Source organism: Panthera pardus, unplaced genomic scaffold (assembly GCF_024362965.1).
Source record: "Panthera pardus isolate Hobbes unplaced genomic scaffold, ASM2436296v1 HiC_scaffold_27, whole genome shotgun sequence".
Classification (NCBI taxonomy): Eukaryota; Metazoa; Chordata; class Mammalia; order Carnivora; family Felidae; genus Panthera; species Panthera pardus.
Window position 1 is genome coordinate 39,185,840 of NW_026526843.1, and position 20,963 is coordinate 39,206,802.

Below are 20,963 nucleotides of genomic sequence, written 5' to 3' on the forward strand. Positions count from 1 at the left end.
ATGTAAAGTGTAGTGAATGCATACTAACAAGGATTAGAAGCCATAAAATAGTTGTGCATATACCAAAGAGATCTTGAAAACATTCTTGTGAAAAAAATAATAGAAGAATAGCCCAGTAATATTTACATCAACTTACACACACACACACACACACCAAAAACTGTCTATTGTGTCAATGTATCTATGTATCTATGTCGATCTATCTATCTATCTATCTACACACACACCAACTATCTACCTATTGTATCTATGTATTTATGTATCTGTGTATCTGTATATATCTGTATATCTGTATATCTATCTATCTATCTATCTATCTATCTACCTATCTCCTGGACTTACATCAGATACATTATAGAAGGTTCCTGTGGGGGTATAAGAATGAGAATGGAGATTTGGGTGAAGGAAAGTAATAAAATAAAAGGAGGGACTTTATATGGACTAATGATAATATTTCATCATGAATTGAGGGGTATGATTAACTCATCTCTCTATACCTGAGTTCCAAACAACAACAACAACAACAACAACAACAACAACAACAACAACAAAAATATGTTCAAGTGTTAGGAGAAGGGAGACAATAACCTCAACCAGGGAAATCAGAGAAGTCTTTTTAAAAGAGGTCAGATTTGAGCTGAGCTTTGAATGGTAGATAGAGCCTTGGTAGAGAGTTCTGGAAGAGAGGGGTATATTTGGCAAGGAAACCACTTGGTTGAAGCCAGGTGGTGAGAGAGTACAGGATGGATCTAAGTATCAGCAAGGAGACTTATGCCTGGAGTCTAGTCCGGGCAGGAGTATTTAGTGGAAAGCATGCAAAGGCAGTTGGGATCTGAATGGTGAAAAAGTTTTCAATGTCTGGTTAAGGAGTATAGGTTTTATTTTGAAAGTAATAGGGAGTGATTTACAGTTTTCAAGCAGAAGAGCAATAGGGTCAGATCTAGGAAGATTACTGTCCAGAGTGGTAGATGGCAGCAATGTTTGGATGCAGAGAGAACTCCAGAGATTATTGTCATTATCCAGGTGAGAGCTAGGCTTAATAAGAGGGGTGTAGACATGAACTTGAGAAATTGACAGGACCTGAGAAATAAGAGTGATGTCTCATCTTTATAGAGGAGGTAGTAGAAGCTTTAGGAGGTGGATAAAATCACCAAGAGAGGAGCAAGCACCTTTGGGCAGAATGGAAGAGACCAGTGAAGAGGACTGACATGATGAAAGACTGAAGGACCCACAGTACCATGCAATGAAAGCCAAAGAGATGGTCCCAGAATGGAAAAGAGTGTTCAGCAAGGACTAACACTGCAATGAAGGTCTATGGGATCAGAATTTAGCAGAGGTCACTGGTTACTTTCCGGAGAGTACTTTCAAGAGGGAGTTGCTGATAGGCCCAGATTGCCAGGGGTTGGGAAGGGTGGTAAGAGAGGGAGTGGAGGCAGTGAGTTTTGTCTGGTGTATCAAGAAGTTTGTTCTGGGAGGACACAGTGGTGGAGAGGTCCCTGGGCAAGGGTGGGAAGAAAGACTTTTGTTTTATTTTTGAGTATCAGGTAGATCAGAGCGTGTTTTAAAGACTATAAGAAAGCAACCAGTCCAGAAGATATAAGAGGGAGGAAGGGTAGTTACTAGAATAGGATCCCAAGGGATAGGAGGGCCCCTGTGAGCCTTGGAGCAGCCCTGGCAATGCTCATTGAAAGCCAGCCTTGCTATATACCTTGATTTACATGTTTCCCCTAATCATGCCCCTTCACCTTGCCTTTGAGGGGTCTTCCCTCTCCCATATGGCCTTACTAGATCTCCCCTCCCATTTTACCCCCTCACTTTCTTTTCTTCTCCTGGGTTCCAGAGAATGGTTGCAACTGGACTAAACAAACCTCTCTTTGTCAGTCAGCAAGTCAAGTGAAGCAATTAGCTTCTGGGTTCTCAAGCTGAAGGACCTGAAACACTCAAAGCCTTGAAGGGGAAAGAAAGTACTTGAAGGTTTGTTTACCACTCAGCTTTAGGGGACAATAGTTGTTACTCTCAGCTATGACAGGCTTCACTGGGGACTTTATCAAATCCTCTGTTAAATTTTTCTGAAACATTGCCAGCACCAGATCTAGAAACTTTTCAAATCCTCACAAAACTAGAGAATGGAAAAAAAAAAGCAGTGATGGATGGTGGGGTAAGGGGGGCATGGGGCCTCTTTCCCTGTTAACCTCCCCAGATCAGGCCCCTGGACTGGCCAACAGCTTTTTAATCTTTTTTCTACCCCTTTTTTCTACCCTTTTTTTCTACCCCAGGTCCTAGGGTTTGGCTAGTTTTGCTTTCTTTTCCAGTTGCCACTTCCTCCCTCCCCAATTTCCCATCCAGATTACTTCTCAGAATAGTTTCCTGATTTATCCCTAGCTCTGCTTTCCCTGGGAAGCAGATCAATGCTTTAAGTCATTTAAAGTGCTTTCATTGCTACTATCACTAAGGGAATAGTTGTGCAATATGACAAAAATGTAAATGACACTATGGAAGTGGGGAAGGTACAGTGAGCTGTGTACATGTAAGCTACCTGCCTCCCTCCTTATATAACATGCCGTTGACTCTGCATCAGCTGAAACCACCACCCTTTGAGCTAGATACTAGACCCAACTACAAGGTCTTCAGTCCATGGTGCATGTGGCATGGCATTGCCAACAGTGGCTTTTCTCCACCTGTGCCTCTCCAGGTTGTGCTCTCTGGCCCAAGATTTTGTGTTGACAGCACTGACTCAAGTACTAAATGCTATCCATCATTCATATCTTATAGCTAGTTCAGACTTCTCACTTTGAGCAAAGCCAACTTCCCAATAAATCATCTGTTTATCAGGAATTGCTAGCTCCCTTCTGGAGCACTCTCCAGCCAGGACCCCAAGATCAGCTATGTCAACAAGGCTCTCATGTCGTCCAATTGGACCTATCCCTCCCCCTCGCCCCCATCTTCACCCCCATTACTTCTGATGTATGTATCAGAGCCAAACCCTGGAAAACCCCACTGCCTGCTTTGCCGGCTCCTACTCTTGGACTGCCAAGTATTGTTTGAGGAGGCCTCCCTGACAAAAACATTCTCTAGTGTCAGCACAGTTCTTGGGGCTGCTTGGCAGCCCTTCAAACTTTTCTAACAGCTGACTTCCTACCCATAGCATCTCTTCCTGGGCTGTTCCAGTCATCCTCAGCCTCAACTACCTTCATTCTTATATAACCTCGTTTCCTATGTTTACTGGGAAAATGGAGTTCAATTTGAAATGGACTTTCTCCACTTCCCTCTTGCTTAGCAAATCTTGTCTTGGGTTTGTTTAGTTTTTTGGGTTTGTTTTTATTAGTTTTTGTTTGTTTGTTTGTTCATTTGCATCCTTCTCCACCCTCTACTTTAGAGGACTAAAAGGCCCCCCTCTATTTCTAAGACAAACTTATCAACATTCTTCGGTTGAGTTCAGAATCATATCCCTCCTGCCTTCCTCCGCCTTATGATAATACTCGTGTGTGTACATAACTCAATCTTTCTTTTTTTAAATTTTTTAAAGTTTATTTTGAGAGAGAGGGAGAGAGCATGAGTAGGGGAGGGGCAGAGAGAGAGAGAGAGAGAGAGAGAGAGAGAGAGAGAATTCCAAGCAGGCTCTGCGCCAACAGTGCAGAGCCCAATGTGGGGCTCGAACCCATGACCCATGAGATCATGGCCTGAGCCAAAATCAAGAATCAGACACTTAACTGACCGAGCCACCCAGGCGCCTTCATAACTCATCCTTCTGACTCAGAGTGAGCCCTCAAGGGCAAGGTCCATATTACATTTCTTTCTATGTTCCCAACATGTAGTATTGTGGCTGACATATAGGAAGTGCTCAACAAATGTTTACTAAATTGATGAGTTGTGAAGGGACTAATTAGAATGACTTGAGTTCTTTGCACTTTGTGCAGATACTTAATGGGTTAATGAGGGTGCCACCAGGCAGCAAGAAAAATGAAGGGAAAAATCAAGAGGGCTCAATAAGTTCCAGAACCAGGGTTTTTCATGGAGTTATATAGCGTCGTGGTGGGAATATTTTATGTAAAATTGACCTGTCACTTTATAAAGGGAGTAGTGGAAAGAGCACTAGAGTGGGAATAAGAAGGTCTGGCTGTGCCGCTCATAAGCTGTGTGGCCATGGACAAGTTAATTAACCTCTGGGCCTCAATTACTTTCTCTAGTACATTGAGGACGAGGTTATTACAAACATTAAATGAAGTTGTGGATGTGAAAACACTTTGAAATCTGAACCCCCTCTCCAATGCAAGCTGGTAACTCTTATTCTTGATATCACTATGACTCTGGAGCTTCTACTTTTCTTCTACACCACAGCCACCATCACCCCTACAACCCATCTTTCCTGCGGCAACAGAAGCTAGATTTTATCTCAGCTTCTAACTGTCCATCATGTAAAAGGGAAAGATATCAGAATTGGGGATCCCCCACTTTCAACACCCCCTTGCCATCTCCTTTTTGGCCTGTATGTATCTGTGTGGATGACTTCACTTGTCCATGGGTACTACTGCATACAGTTGGTGGGAAAGATGTATATCATCATCCCATCTTCTGAGATTCAAATCCAAGGCTGACTGAGAGCTATATGGTGGACTATGCTGGAATACCAACAGGCCCTACCATTTTCACAGACTCCTGCGCCTGTGGGCCTGTATATTTGGGTTGGAATGTGTATCTCTTTATCTGCATGGGTGTGGCTATGAATATGGGGTGTGGGTCTTTGAGGGAACTGCACTGAGAGTATGTAAGTTGTTCCTCTCCCTTCGATGCCCCTCCCTCCCCTTTCAGAGCTCCCTGAACTCTTTGGCATGGGTCCTGACAGGGAATTTCTTTGATCCTATCCTTCTTTTATTCTCCTTTTGTTTAAGGAGCAGTAGTTGGTTACTCCACATTCCCTCCTACTCCCAAAACTTGATGGCTTCTCGTCAAAGACTTGGGGAAGCCAACATCGATCCAGAAGCAATCAGCTCACACCAGCTCAGTATTGGAGCAAAGGTTGTGCAGAATATCAATGATGGGTAATTTATTATGTTGGAGAAAAATGCCACATGTATTCCTTGTCTAATGGAATAGATACACTGCAGCAAAAATTGCTGGCAAGTGAATTTCTGGCAAATCCTCTTTCACTTTGATTTTTATTATAAAACCATGGCTATGTTTTACTGGAAAAACTAAAAGAAAAAGTTTGGCTTTGGGCTGTAATTAAACCATGTACTTTAAAATAAACCACATTTTAAAAACTACAATAATAAGGTGACAGTGCAGGTCCAATCATTTTTAAACTGTGACTAGAATCCTGTGCAAGACAGTCAATCTGCCCCCACCTTTATCAGCTTTAAATTCTCATATCATTCAAAATTTTTTTTCCTACTGAAACCTCCTCCTCATGGCTTTTATTATTTCATAGGTTACTGCCTTATATACCTAGCAAATGGGAAGGGGGTTGAAAATTGGAAGTTTGGTTATTAGCATATATTTCCCCCAAAGCAGAGCTTTGTCAGTAGAATGAACTCTCAGCCCCTTTCACATACATTGTCTTAACTGATGCCCAAGGCAACCCAGGAAACAGGTGGGGCATGTAATATCCCCATTTTGCTGATGAGAAAACTAAGGTATAGGAGTAAATTGTCTTTCTCAAGATCATGCAGTTAGAAAGTTAGAACAGGGAATAGAACATAAATCTTAAGGTTCTGCTGTAACCAGGCAATGGCAATATCAATCCAAGTTTACCAGAAGGCTTTCTTTTATTTTATTTCTTATTTTTTTATTTTTATTTTTTGAGGGGGCCAGCAAAGAGAGACAGAGAGAGAGAGAATCTTAGGCAGGCTCCTCCACACCCAGTGCAGAGCCTGATGCAGGGCTCAACTCAGGGCTCGATGTGGGGCTTGACATGGGGCTTTATCTCACAATCATGAGATCATGATCTGAGCTGAAATCAAGAGTCAGACGCTCATCTGACTGAGCTACCCAGGCACCCCTACCAGAAGGCTTTTATAACAGGCCTGTGCCATCAAATCATACACAAGTTGTCTTCTAAATTCTAAGAAGGAAAACAATATTATGGCAAATTCAGTATTTCAGTTTTCCCAACTCTTATATCAGTTTTGGATTAAATTCATCCCAGGTAGAGCTGTATTTATTTTCTCATGCAGTCCAGAAACTCAGTGCATGCTTTGTAGTACAGTGGGGTTCTTTGTATAGACTGCATGCCCATTCAAAGGGGTGTGGTGGCTCATTCAACTATCTGTAATTATTACAGAAGTGGTTTTCTGTTTTTTTATTTTTATGGTCAATGGTCATATTTATAGTGTTATTTGATTTTTGGTTCTTATACTTCCCAATTACAATATTGACACAAAAGGAAAGTTTGGTCTGGTTTTGGATGTAGTTTTATGAATATGTTGTAGACAACAGGGAGACCTGAAAATTCTTCACCTTATCTGCTTCTATATAGCAGATACCTCTGCTTCATCCTATTTTAACAATTATTGGTGTTCCCCAGGGGCAAGGGAAAATATGTTTAAAAACAAAACTCTCCAATTTCTGCTCAGCACAATGATCATCAAATTAGTATACTGTTCCTGTAATCTGTTTTCTGTCCTTAATATGCTAGCATTAGGGACTCATAGCACATCAGAATTTGTCTACAAGAGCCTAGAAAACTGTCCATTGCCCACAGACCAATTAAAGAAGCCATTTTAACTGTAGAAATGGGAGAAGGAGAAGGAAGAGAAGAAGGAAGAGGGGGAGGAAGAGGGAGGAAATTCAACAAAAAGAAATCTCCCATCTTTTTAAGTTCTGGGGAGTATCATTCCTTCAAATGCCTGTTATGACTTAATTTATCAATTCCATTAAATGAATTTCTATTAAATATTACTTGTTCCAGTGAAAAGATTGGGTAAATTGAGATCAGTTGATCTGCTGTTAATGAAAATGGCAATGTTTCCTGCCCAGAGTAGCTCTTACTATCCCTTTTCAAGTGGGTTTGGGTTTCTACCTTCAGAGCATTATTCAACGCAGAGAGGTTATGTAGCTTGGTGGAAGAAACAGACTTTTGTATCACCAAAATTAGCTTCACTAATTGCTTGATGTATGACCTCAGGCCAGTTTCTTACCCTCTATGAATTTGGATTTCAGTGTCCTCATCTGTAAAATGAGTCTAATATCCACTTATTAGGGCTGTTATAGGATTTAACGAGATGGATTCAAGGAGATGGTACTTAGTAAGTGCTTGGTAGTAAGAAGGTCATTATTGTGTTTTAGAAGAGAAATGTGAATGAACAGGCAGAAAGGAGGGATACAGAGTGTTGACTAGCAAGAGTTAACTTTATCCCTCTGGGAGGTGTCTTGCTGAAAATGTCAACATGCTGACAATAGCCAATGGAATAGGTGTGTGTGTCTTTGCAAACAAAACATGTAGATGCATGTCTTCATGCCTCAGCTGGCTGCTGCAAACACTGATTATAGCTTAAGAACCAGAAAATAAATGTGTTTTCATTTGGGTGTTGAGGGCAAGCCTCTGATACTGCTTCTTAGCTGTGGCAGACACTAACAATTTGGGGGGTTCACTTTGCTAGACACCAATCACCTTTTACATACATATGTATGTATGTATGTACGTATGTATGTAGGTAGGTGGGTAAGGTCACTGCCCTTGCTGGAAAATTGTAGATGATGCTATTGTTATCAAACTGAACCAGGGTTTTCTGGGCCACAAAATGGGTCTGTTTATCTGTATGATATGAGTCTTTGTCATACACTAGACTTATTCTTCACCTACTGGTATTCTTTCTGCCTTATTTACTTCTATGGACAATATTAGCCCATTAGTGCTATGACTAAGAGAGTGGAGTGTGAGGCTATATGGATGGCTGTCTCCATATGTTGTAACAGAAGGAGCACAGAGTTGATTGGGAGGCCCTGACACCAGCTCTGCCACTGACCAACTATATGACACGGGCAATCCCCATTGGCTAACTGCTTTGCAGCTTGGTGTCCTCAGCCTACCACACAGATGTGTTGTGATCCTCCAAAGGAAGGGCAAAAGAAAAAGTATTCTGAAGTGTCTTAAATATTCTGCCCTTGGGGGTGTTATCATTAATTTTCTTCTTACCACATATTTCATGGCTAAGAGAGAGACCCCAGCTACTTAGGCCAGAGTCTGATAAGTTCTTGCATTTCCTCTACCCAGCCCCATTACTAAAATGGGAATTCCAGTTGGATGCTTTAAGGGCAAAGTGTAGAATTCAAGCCGCCTAGTTCTTAGGCTGGAGGTCAGGGGGTCAGCAATCTCTGCTTCATTTTCCCCAAAGGCCACACAGGGGTTTTTCAGGATAGCAACAAAGTCTTTTTAATCTAATTTTTCCCCTAGCTAATGAGACTTTGGACGTGGCCTTCTTGAAGATTCCCAAGTGCACATTTAACTCTGCATTTTCTTGCACTCCACAATTACACCTTTTTCTCTACAATTATATTTTGAGTGCCTACCGTATACCAGACACAGCATCTCTGGAGATACTGTGGTAAAAGTGTCAACTGAGCTCCCTACCCTCTCAGACCTATGGTCTAGTGAGAACAGCAGGTACAGAATATCCCCTTAAATGGTCCCAGGTATCTTAATCCCCACTTCTCCAAACGTGGACTCCTACTCCTCAACTTCCATCCAAGACTCTTCTTCCCCTAGGTTTCCTCAGGTCAGTGAAGAGATCCACTCAGTTGCCCAAGCAAGAAACCTGGGAGTCATCCTTCATAACCCTCTCTGTCTTACCCACAAATTTGATTCTAGCACTAAGTTTTATTCTTTTTACCCTCTAAACTATCTCTCAAATCTATCTTCTCCCTGTCTTTTCCTGCCATGAACGTAGTCCAAGTCACCGTTATTTCTCTCCTGGAGGTGACAGCCTCCTCACTGGGTTCTGCGTCTCTGGCCTTGATGCCTTATCCACTCGCTTCCTATATGTGCAGAGTTGATATTACATGGACTTTGATAAGTTCCTTTCCCTTTCTGGGCTTCAGCTTCTCTACCCTGAGCTAGATGATTTCCTAAGTCTTGTGCAGCTCTCTTTTCTGTGGCTCTGTGATCAGATGGTTCTTGATTGCACTCTGGTACGGCTATCTAGGCTTCCAATGAAGGTATTGCTGTACCTGGCCACTGGCTTCTCAGTGTGTATATTCATTCATTCATTTCTCCATTCATTCAGCATTTACTGAGGTCCCATTGTGTACTAGGCACTGTACTTAGTACAAGTGATTCAGTGAAGAAAAAGACACAGGACTTGCCCCCAAGGAGCTCAGTCTGTTGGGGGTATAGGCACAAACAGGCAACCTAGCACATACTGTGGGGTGGGGGCAATCATGGAAGGCTCCCTGGAGGAGCTGATAACTTTATTGGAGTTTGAATGATAAATAGGAGCTAACCAAGAGAGCAGAGACATGTACAAAGGCCCTGGGGCAGGATGGATGCTAAGAGAAAGTAAATCAAGATTGGAGGTTGCCAAACCAACTAGGAGGCTGTGGCAACACTGTAGGGGAGACATGAGGAAGACCTGAAAGAAGACCATGAAGATAGAGAGAAATGGGCAGGTTTGCGTTGTATTTTGGAGGTGGAATTGACAGTCCTTGCCGGTGAATTGGATGTGGAAGATGAGGGAAAGAGAGAAGTCATGGGGAATCCTTGGGCCTCTGGTTTAGTCAACTTTATGGATAGACTGTCATTTTCTGAGTTAGTTCCATTAACTCAAGAGGAAGGAGCTGGTTTAGGGAATAGGTTTAAGGAGAAGATGATGAGTTCAGCTTTGGTCATGTTGAGTTTGTGATGGAATATCCAAGTGGAGAGGCCTGGTAAGCCATTAGCTATAAGAACCTGGCACACTGAGAAGAGAAATTGGGGCTGGAGGTTCAGACTAGGGAGTCATTAGCATGTAGAGGAAATTCTTTTAAGAGAACGAGCCCAAGAGAGCAAGGACACCAACACTGAGTAAGGGGGGAAATGCTCTCCACAGATGTGGGATGCTGGCATACATGCTCTTTCATTCCTGGGCACACATCTCTGCCCCAAAGAGAGTTTCTCCATGATATGTGTGCATCACCCACTTAAACTTAAGAGAAAGAACATCAGGTACCCAATCATAACTTCTCCATCTTACCATGAATGATACCTAAAGAAGAAAGAGAACTGATACTTTCATGCCAGGTGTTTTCATTAACTCACTTAAATGCTTACAATAATCTACACCAGAGCTATTATTCCTCAGAGCCCTAAAGTCACTTGCCCAAGGTCACATAGCTATTAAATGGCAGTAATGAGATTTGACTTCAGATCTGTCTGATTCCAGATCCAGCACCATGACACCAGGTAACAGCACCGAACCATCTCTGCTGTATAGCTGGGTCCTTAGGAAAGCCTGGGCACACCCCCTCTTCCCTTCTGCTTCACAGATATCATTTGCATCCCCTAGCTTAATGCTTTGCTCTCCATTAAAATACAAATCCCCTTAGGGAGAAGTAAAGCTCTAAGTTGTTGTCAGTCATTTATGCCTCAGTGGGAATGAGTTTCAGATTCTTCCGTAGGCATAAATTTTAATTTTATGGGAGAAGGACAGTGGAAACTTCAAGGAGGGATAAGAAGAGAGAAAGGGCCTAGCAATGAAAAGTCGGCTGTCTCTGTTTCACAATCCTACCTAGTATGTGCTTTTAAGATTTGTAGATACTATTTCTGTATATGTGTACTAAATAGTCTCCCTTTATCCATGGTTTCACTTTCCACAGTCAACCATGGTCCAAAAGCAGATGATCTCCTGACCATAGGTCAGAAGGTCAATAGTAGCCTAACCCTACATCACAGTGAGTACATCATTGACCTCACTTCATCTCATCATATAGGCATTTTATCATCTCACATCATCACAAGAAGGGTGAGTACAGAACAGTAAAGATATCTTGAGAGAAACCACATTCACATACCTTTTCTTACAGTATATTGCTATAATTGCTCAATTTTATTATTGTAAATATTTTACTGTGCCTAGTTTACAAATTAAACTTTATCCTAGGTATGTATTTATAGGAAAAAAGACAGTATATATATGGGATTTGGTACTACCTGCGATTTCAGGAATCCATTGGGGGGTCTTGGAATATATATCCGTAAATAAGGGACTACTGTTCTTTATATGCAGACCCATTGCTGAGTCTGTCACCCTGGTTATCTGGGGTTGGGGATGTGGGTGTGGTCTGATCTAAGGTGACCTTTAGCTGCATACTAACCCCAATATTCTGTGGTCAGCAGGAGGAAGCCAGCCTGGGCTTCAGTCAGGAATTGCAGTTCCTGGCCTCAGGCATTCTCTTGAGTCCCAGTTCATTCTCTTGAGAATTAGACCCTGCTGTGCATATTTAAAATCCCGAGCAGATGGAGGCAGGAGAGCTTGTTGGAAAGACTTGGAGGAGTCCCTTCTGCCCTGTCTCGGTCTGTTTGCCAAAATAAATGACATGTATCAGGGCAGGGCATTGGTCCAAGCCCATTGAAATTCTGCTAGCGGTCCAAACAGTGATGGTGTTTCAGATTGGTTCTGTGAAATGATCAAAGTTAGGAAGAGAGAAATGATGTGTGAGCATCTGGTTGCTGCAGCCTACTGATGGGGACAGTCCCAGGGGTGGGCGTGGGTAAGGGGGGAGCAGCTTCGAGGACCCCCTAGGACATCTGCCACTGGCAAACAGGGAAAGAGCCACACACTGGCAGCAGGCAGTCTGGTTTGAGTCCCATGCTGTTTTCCTCACCAGCTATGTGACGTGAACAAGTCCTTCCCCTTCTCCAGGCCTGCCCCCCACCCCTCATATAAAATAGAACCTAGATGAAATGGTCTCCAAGGACCCTTTCTGCTCGAACATTCTGTGACTTCTCTGACACTGGTTTGATTTTATTTGTAGTGAGAGAGGCCCACCCACCCACCTGCTTATCTGTAGCTACAATGTTCTCACACTGACCTCTGCTGGCCATTTTGAGAAGTGCCACCGATAGCTTCTTGGGAGGAAAAAAAAAAGCAGTTCATCATTGATTTAGTATTAAGCTTCAACAATATGCTGGGCACTGCGACAGAAACCCTGTGTACTGGAGATGAGCAAAAAAGAACACATAGCTGTAAGCACAGAATAAGCATATCTAGAGATGGCTGACAAAACAATGCACAAAAGAAACGTGTCTCCCCCCCCACCCCGGCTTTTTTTTTGGCCATCTTCATTTGTTCATGGTGCTCTGTGCCACTGTACGAAAGGACCTCAGTGGGTAGGAAGATTCTTTGTCTCATATCCTATGACTGCAGGCTCCAGAAGGGCCTGGAACCCCACTGAGGAGGCAGTTCTGGGCCAGTAGTACCTCAAAGCCTTGAGACATCTCACAGGCCCTGCTTCTGGCCCCTAGATCATCAGTCTGAGAGGTTTCTAGCTGGGGCCAGCCCAGACACTGTACCTCAGAGGTATACATTCCTCTGAGGGGTGCCATTTCAAAAACCCCTTTGAAAAAAGAATTCAAAATCAAAGAATCCATGAGTTCTTTTTTTTTTTTTTTATATGAAATCTATTGTCAAATTGGTTTCCATACAACACCCAGTGCTCATCCCAACAGGTGCCCTCCTCAATGCCTATCATCCACTTTCCCCTCCCTCCCACCCGCCATCAACCTTCAGTTTATTCTCAGTCCTTAAGAGTCTCTTATGGTTTACCTCCCTCCATGAGTTCTTTCAGAGAGTCACTTTAAGCTCTCCGGCTGGAACGGAAGAATTGGCTCTACAACTGTGGCAAATTCAGCATGGCCACCCAGCCAAGAGAAAGGAAGCAGGCCATGGAATCCTGCCTTTTATGGATGGAATCAGATTTCCTGTTAAGTCCAGACCTAGAATTGTCTCACTCCTAAGTCTCTTTAGTTACTTTTGCTGAGCATGTGCTCTACAAAGGCAAGAGGCCAGAGCTGGAACGTGCCAGCCCATGTGCCTATGCCAGGCACTGCTCAGGCTCTAGTGATGTGAGCAAGATGGAAATTGGGCCACACCACAGTCTGCTTTCTCAGTTCAATGGTTTATTGTGCTCTCCATCTCCCATCCCTTGATGTGGGAAAGCTTTGGGCAGGGCTCAGATTTGGGTCAAGCATTCAGTGCCTTGACCGCATCCTCTCTGCTAGTAATAACATGGCCTCAGCAAGTCCATCCTGCCCCTATCCTCCCACCAACTGGTCTCCTCCTCCCCCAACAGCTGGTTCTTATCTGTCTCCCTTGTTCCAGCCTCAGGCACGCTGCCCTGGCCTCATGCTGACACACACATGTTCTCCTGAATGCTCATTGATGAGTTTCAGCCCTGAAATGCTGCCTTCTTCCCATCCTCCCCTTCCCATCCCCAAACCTCTGAGGGTTCCCTATTTGCTACTATATCAAGTCTTCAACTTCCTTCCTTGCTTTTCAGGCCCACCTCAATTGGGGCCCACTCAGCCTTTCCAGCGTGGGCCGTGATTCCCCCCAGCCATGAACAGAATGTAAGCATTTCACAAACCCTCCACAGCCAACCCTTTCTTTGTGTTCCTGCACTACTTAGGCTCTGTTCTGGATTTGTACTGTTTGCTATGCTTTTGGGTACATTAGTCTTGAAAGCGAGGTCCCCATTTTAGACTTCTTTGTTAATCCTCAACACCACAGCACTATTTTTTAAAGTATTGGTCTTTTTATTTTTAGATATAGATAGATAGATAGACATAGATATAGATAGATAATTTATTTTTCTTTTTAGTTTCATATATACATACATAGTAAAGTTTACAAGGGTAACAAATAAACAATCATTGTAAACAAAATTCCAACTATGGGAGGTAAGGGCCTAAAGAGTGAAAGTTCATGCCCTGCTCCATCATTCCCATAAACAAGTTCCTTAAGTAGTCTAGAGCCCAGCACCCAGTAGAGGCTATATGTTGGGTGCTAGAGAAGGTTAAGTGGTGGGTGGTGCCCCCAGAAAATTGCATCTCTTTAGGAAAAGCATTTTTGTACTTCTTTTCAAGAGTCCTTGGTCTTTGTGGGCCTGATTGACACTGGAAATTTTACTCCAAAGGCCCCACACAGCTGGTGACCACTTGCATCTCCAGTACATGACTGTAGCCACTCCAGAAAGCATCTGTCCTGTTTCCAGCCTTTTAAAAAGTAACCATTGAAGGTGAATATTAAAGGGCATGTTTAATGGGCTTTTCTGAGTTTTTCACAGGTCTGTAGAAAATTGCAGACAGTCAGTAAAAGGGCCAAGAGGTAGAGATGGGAAGCGTTCATGAAAATAAGCTTTCTATCTGGTATGGTGTTGCGTTCTCTGAGAGGTAATGCATGTTACTAATGGTTGTAGTCTTTCTGCCAAGAAAATTCAGTCCCTACTGGGATTTGTTCTAAATGATAGACTAGCCCGCCTGTGCTGCACTCACTGGGGTTAATTCTCTGTTTCGGTCAGCTTTGAAATGTCAGCCTGAACTTTCAGACTTAATTGTTACAGACACTTTATAACTAAAGCATTCAAAATATTCAAGCTTCTCCCTCTTGCTATTATAATTAATACTTAATGGATATTTTCAGGCTTCTTGAATTTTACACATTCAACAGTCTACAGATAGTGGGTTGAAGGGAAAGAGATATATAGAAAGGGAACAAATAAATAATGTGTGTGTGTGTGTGTGTGTGTGTGTGTGTTTGTGTGTGTGTGTTTCCTGTAAGCATCTGTTTCCAGTTGCAGTGATGGGGTCCTGGGATCTGCCAATAAAGATGGGCTTTGACAGGTTGGTCAGCCCATGGGTTTCTGGGTTCTCCCCTCTCTGGACCCCCGAGGCAGTGTTCTTTAGACATTGCCATTTCTGGATTTCACTGCGAGTATGTGGTTGGCCATTTGAATGGGAGTTATAAAATGTCACGATGTTCTCCAGCATTCTGTTCTTTCACTATTTTGACAATCTGATGGATGCCCTGGCATTAACTAGGAAGAGGACAATATTATCCCGCCTGAATAACTAATCTCCTAAGAAGTACAAAGTTAAAGGATCTTGGTGCACATGAATCTTATTAAATGTGCTTATAAAATATGTTCTATCCAAATAAGCTTAGCGGCCCCTAAAATAGCCTTTTCTGATCCGTGTCTGGAACTTTGGCATGCTTCACAGATCTCTAAGCCAAAATTGTTTAGTGAAGTGATGACAGTATTCTCTGTGTATGGGAAAATGGGAAGCATTGATGTTAAGTCCTCTATTGACTAAGTGCACTCCTTCTCTCCATCTTAGGGGCGACCAGGACCAATTGGAATTCAAGGTCCAACAGGTCCTCAAGGATTTGCTGGCCCTAGCGGTTTATCAGGGTTGAAAGGAGAAAGGGGCTCCCCAGGTCCCCTGGGACCATATGGACCAAAAGGAGATAAGGTAAAAACACCAGAGTTTGATTTTTCTTTGACAGATGAACCATAGGTATGAAGGTGAAAAGTTCTAAATCTCAGTTCTGTTCATTTATGGAAATAATACTAATCCTGAGTACCTTGGTGCCAGGCTATAGACTTTAATAAGAGACAGGCTGTGTGATATGCTGCTAATAGATCAACCTATTTCCAGAGAGACTCCTATGGCAAGCAAGCCACAAAGTGCATGTATTGGCTACTTGCTAGACACGTGAGCTTGCTGGGGTGGGAATTCATGTGGGTTTAGAGTGGGAATGGGTCAGAAGTTCAATCAGATGGGCAATAGAGGTCAGGAATCCAAGCAAGGAGACTGGGAAGCAAGATGTCGGAATGCTTGGAAGCAATCTGGGCCACAAATGTAGGGAAAGAGATGCAAGAAAGGAGATTGATCATGTCGTGCTAGCTGGCTGAGTTTAGCAGCTTAGTTTATGTTCCCTTCAGATTTTAATCACCTCCTCTTTGCCCCATTGGTAAGGGAGGGATTCCCAGCCTAGGGTTCTGAGAATGGCAGAAGACATGACACCTGATACTGGACAGAAAACATTGACAGCAGGTTTATTACTCACATATACTCACAGTGCAGGGTGAAAGGACACCACACACCACACAGGGCCACACAGGGGAGGCAGATTTTGAGGTGGCAAAAGGGTGAGGTGCCCCTTGGCTCCTGAGGGAGGCTTGTTTGAATAATACAGTGGGTCATCAGGGAACTGAAACCAGATTCAGGGATAAGCGGGAACTGTATCTGCTCTGTTTGATAAGGAGGGCCATTTGCCTAGGAGACCTCATCTAGGGGAGCAGAGTTATGGGGAACTTGTGGTTAGGCCTTTTGAGGCCCTCCACCCCAGTTTTCCCAGTTTCAAAGCAGCATGTCACACTGAGCCATCATTTTAGGTTTTGCACCACATTGCTTAAGATAAAAACTGGTCTCAGAACACAGACATGTTTAAGACCTTAGGTAGAGGCAAGGTGACACAATGTGGAGAGTGAGGTATAAAACACTTCTAACAACTTAGGTCATGAATCACATGAACAAACTCACCAAATCTAATGGACATCAGTTGGATTGTCTGTTACATTCCTCTTCCTACTCCTTTTATTCTAGGGTCCCATGGGAGTTCCTGGCTTTCTTGGCATCAATGGGATTCCGGTGAGTGTGTCCACAGAGGTATTTTTTTTTATTACCACTTCTAGGTTGTGCTTCAGAGGTCAAATATCTTAGCCTTAGCAACATCCTGTGGCATGCAAGCATTCTCTGGGTCAAGTGTTGAGATGCACGTGATAAGGTTTGAAGAGAGGTGGTCACACACACTTTCCCTGGGATTTAGTTACAGGTAGCACTAAATCAGATGGTTGGGACAGATGCAGGTATAAGAAACCATCAATACCTTAGCCAAAATGCGTTAGGTCTCATGAGCTGAGGGGAGCTTTAATTAGGGATGAGGGACTGGTTCTGAAGTGTGGAGACAGTGCCACATTCAGAGTACATACGTACTCATTATAATAAAATTATGAAGACATGTGATATTAGATAGAAAAATATTTAGAGATATCTTGATACATTTCGTTTCAGTAATTTGTTCTCTTCCACCTTACCTCATTGCAGAGTGAATTTCCCTTTAGTTTTTACAAAGCAACCATTCCAAAGATCACTTGCAGGCAGCCCCTTTCCTTTATCCTGAAACCTGGTTTTGCTGGAGATGAGTGAGGAATCTGGAGCTCACAGATATCTCCTTTTCTCATTACATCCAGTCCAACCCCTTAGGTTCTCGATTTTCACGCTGTATCCCTACTTATCTCACCACTGGAAAATCCATGATAACATTTCGCCAGCCTTGAAAATACAGTATTTGCAACTTGGCTTCTATCAATTTTTAGTTATATCTTTTGGCACATCTCTATATACTACATCTTTATCCTGAGCTGTGTTTTTCTATAGCAGAGCTCTTCGATCTTAAGAGAAGACACAAATGTTGTATGGAAGCTCAGAGTACAGATCAGGAAGAAATAGAGCTTCTTCATTTCAGGGACATGTTAGAGCCTGCTTTTATCCTTTCAGCCTCGAAGGGGTTCTTCTGAGCCATATCTAAGCACAGTTTGGCAAATCCTAGACTTAATAGCTTTTTGTGTGATACTGCATAACCATCTAGTATCAAGGAAGGGGGCTTAAATCTCTTTGTGACAATCTCTAGGTATTTCTTGGGTGCCGGCTAGGTGCTATGACTCTACTATGGGGATACAGAAAAAACTTATGGATCTACACTCAAAGACATTATCATTTGATCCATTTTCTTCCAAGATCTAGCATACATTTGGAGTTGGAGGACAGAAGTCTTGCTTCCTTGTATTTGTTGTATGTATCAACAAATAAGCCATCAGAATTCTGCATTTTATTCAACTGCAGACTCTGAAAAATGCTCAGAAATGGGCCAGCGGGCAAATAAGAGGATGGGGTTGGCTGTCCTTTTATAACATCCTCTGGCATTTTCTCCTGGCTGTGTTCCCACCTGCACTTTATCCAGAGCCTCCACTTAGACTGTGTATCTTCTGGGAGCCACTGGGTGAGGAAAACTAGAAAGCTGGAGATCACCTCTTGCATTCCTCCTGCGGAGCTGGCTTCCACTGGAGATGAGTGGGGGATTTGAAGCTTGCAGCAGTACTATGCCCTTCCTCCTGTAGTCTTTTTCTAATGGGGGCTGGAAGGAAGTGAATCCTGTGACGCAGAGGCTGATTCCAATTCTGGACTAGAACATACCCTAGGATCCAGCTGGCCACTTCTGCCTCCAACTTGTGTCCAAGAGAGCCGTAGACTTTGCAGGGATTGATCATTTCTCGTTGGGGCTTCATTGCTTGGGAGAATGAGTTACAGGTGTCCAGATACCTCCAAATTAATGTGCCACTCCCAATAGAAGTCTCCACTCACTCGGCCCTTCCCTTGACCAAAGGCTCTATGTGTTTTCTTTTGACTAATGACTGCATTACTCTCAGGCTCCAAGCCTCTCTTACTCCATGAAATGATTTTTTTCCTTGTTCCTTCCCTCTCTTCCATCTATTCGAGATGTATTTACTGAGCACCTTCTGTCCACTGCCTACCTCTCCCTTCCATCTCTAGTGTCTTAGGAGTCCTTGGTGTCTGTTCCATACACCTAGCTCCTTATTACATATGGCCCACAGTATTTATTATTTGTCTTGTGTAATGGTCTTATCTAGCTTTCTTGAAAGCACAGAATAGGTCTTCTGCTCCACTCAGAAGCCTCAGAGACCCCAGAGCTGAATTTGCCATGTACTAAGAACACTAGGAACACCAGAGGTGTGGTTGGGTGGCTCAGTCAGTTAAGTGTCTGGCTGACAGCTCAGAGCCTGGAGCCTGCTTCAGATTCGTGTCTCCGTCTCTCTTTCTGCTCCTCCCCTGCTTGCTCTCTCTCTCTCTCTCTCTCTCTCTCTTTCTCTGTGTGTGTGTGTGTGTGTGTGTGTGTGAGTGTGTGTGTGTATCTCTCTTTCTCTCTCTCAAAAATAAATAAACATTAAAAACATTAAAAAAAGAAATACTTAGGGGACTGATTCCAACCTCTAGTGCCTACAAAAGCAACAGTTCTCAGACTGGCAGGACTCCATCAGACACAGGAAAACAGACACCCTTGGCCTAGTCAGACTAATTATTTTGCTCTACTTTCGGCAGCTGAAACCAACAGCTTCCCCAACACATCTTAGTAAACTGGATTACTGCACAAATCTGATTCCCCTGTAACATACGTGCCACTGGTTTTAGTCCCCAAACTCTGTTTTTGCGTCATGTAGATAGTTTCAACATAAGTGAGCAAGTATGATCATCCAAGTCTGTGCACCAAGGGCCACAGCAATCAGTCGGGGGAATGAACAATCATGGGGTGCCTGGGTGGCTCAGTCAGTTAAGCATCCGACTTTGGCTCAGGTCATGATCTCGCAGTCTGTGAGTTCGAGCCCCGCGTTGGACTCTGTGCTGACAGCTCAGAGCCTGGAGCCTGTTTCAGATTCTGTGTCTCCCTCTCTTTGACCCTCCCCCGTTCATGCTTTGTCTCTCTCTGTCTCAAAAATAAATAAACATTAAAAAAAATTAAATATATTCAACATTAGTGCAACATAGACCAGGGGTGGTTTTTTATGATATCACAGATGTGAGTTGGGGCTGTTGCCACCCACAAGAAATGTATGTTTATCAAATGTTTTCAGTTCTTTGGGCACCTCTGTGGCTCCGTTGATTAAGCCTCCAACTCTTGATTTTGGCTCAGGTCATGATCTTGTGGTTCATGGGTTCAAGCCCCACATCGGGCTCTGTGCTAACAGCATGGAGCCTGATTGGGATTCTCTCTCTCCCTCTCTCCCTGCCCCTCTCCTGCTCACTCTCTCTCTGTCTCTCAAAAATAAATAAATAAACATCAAATGTTTTCATTTCAAATAAGTCTGGAGCAGAAATTTTCAAGTTGTCCTTAGCAATTTATGTTTAGCTTTTCTCATGAAGTTAATCTCAAACATTTTCCTTCCTAAAGACTAGTAAATGAACACATCAGATTTATACCCTCAAAGTGAACACATACTACTCAACAAATGGAAATTTTCCCTTTAAAGTCTGGGTTCTGAGGAACATGGTTTTTCTGGATTACAACGCATCTTCTTATTCTGTGCATTCAGTCCCTTGCGTTTATATAGAAACATGGTTTCCTCCCTCAAAGAGCTACATTCTCTTAGAAAGCTGGCACACATGTATATAAAAGCATTAGCTAACACTAGAAAAGGCAAAGTGCCAGAAATGCTGTGGTTCTACTGAGAATTGAAAAGTAACGGTGTATTTCATTTTAATGTTGGCAACAACCCTATGAGGTAGTATTATTCATCTCCATTTCACAGATTGTGAAACTGAGACTCAAGTTGGGCAGTGGCAAAGCTGGGATTGGAACACAAACTCAAAATTCAAAACTGACTCAAAACATTCTTTAGCTATCATTTCATGGTATCACCTGGACAGGAAGGGGCTGACAGGTCAAAGTCAAATGTCAGAGGTGAATTCCAGAGAATTCAGCTAAGGTAGGAAAGAGTGAGCAAGTACCCCTGGAATCCTACAGGTGGAAGATACTAAGAATTCAGGCAAGAAAACTACAGGAATATTGGGGCCCCAGTAAAAATACTGTGGATACCAAGGGATAAGAAGCCAGGCAAAGGTTTTGGTGTCAAACAGAACCAAGGCCCCAGGAATAAAAATGGTCCCCAATACTGAGCCAGCCTGTTGTCTTGCCTTAACTCATCCCTGTTACCCAGCTGAGAGATAACCTCTAGCAAGTTGGGCTGGGACATTTTTTTTCTTCAAATTTTTATTTAATTTGTTCTTAGTTAACATATAGTGTAATATTGTTTTGGGGAGTAGAATTTAGTGATTCATCATTTACCTATAGCACCCAATGCTCAACATGACAAGTGCCCTCCTTAATATCCATCACTCATTTAGTCCCTCCCCC

General features: G+C 43.0%; 1 protein-coding gene across 1 annotated transcript in view; it reads left to right on the forward strand.

The window, feature by feature from the left end:
* The window catches only part of LOC109253654 (collagen alpha-6(IV) chain), a 249,875-nt gene that overhangs the window by 162,780 nt on the left and 66,132 nt on the right, over positions 1-20,963 (forward strand). Inside the window, exons 3-4 of the mRNA XM_053891342.1 lie at positions 15,308-15,442; positions 16,580-16,624. Coding sequence (XP_053747317.1) covers positions 15,308-15,442; positions 16,580-16,624 — 180 coding nt within the window. The remainder of the gene's footprint in view (positions 1-15,307; positions 15,443-16,579; positions 16,625-20,963) is intronic.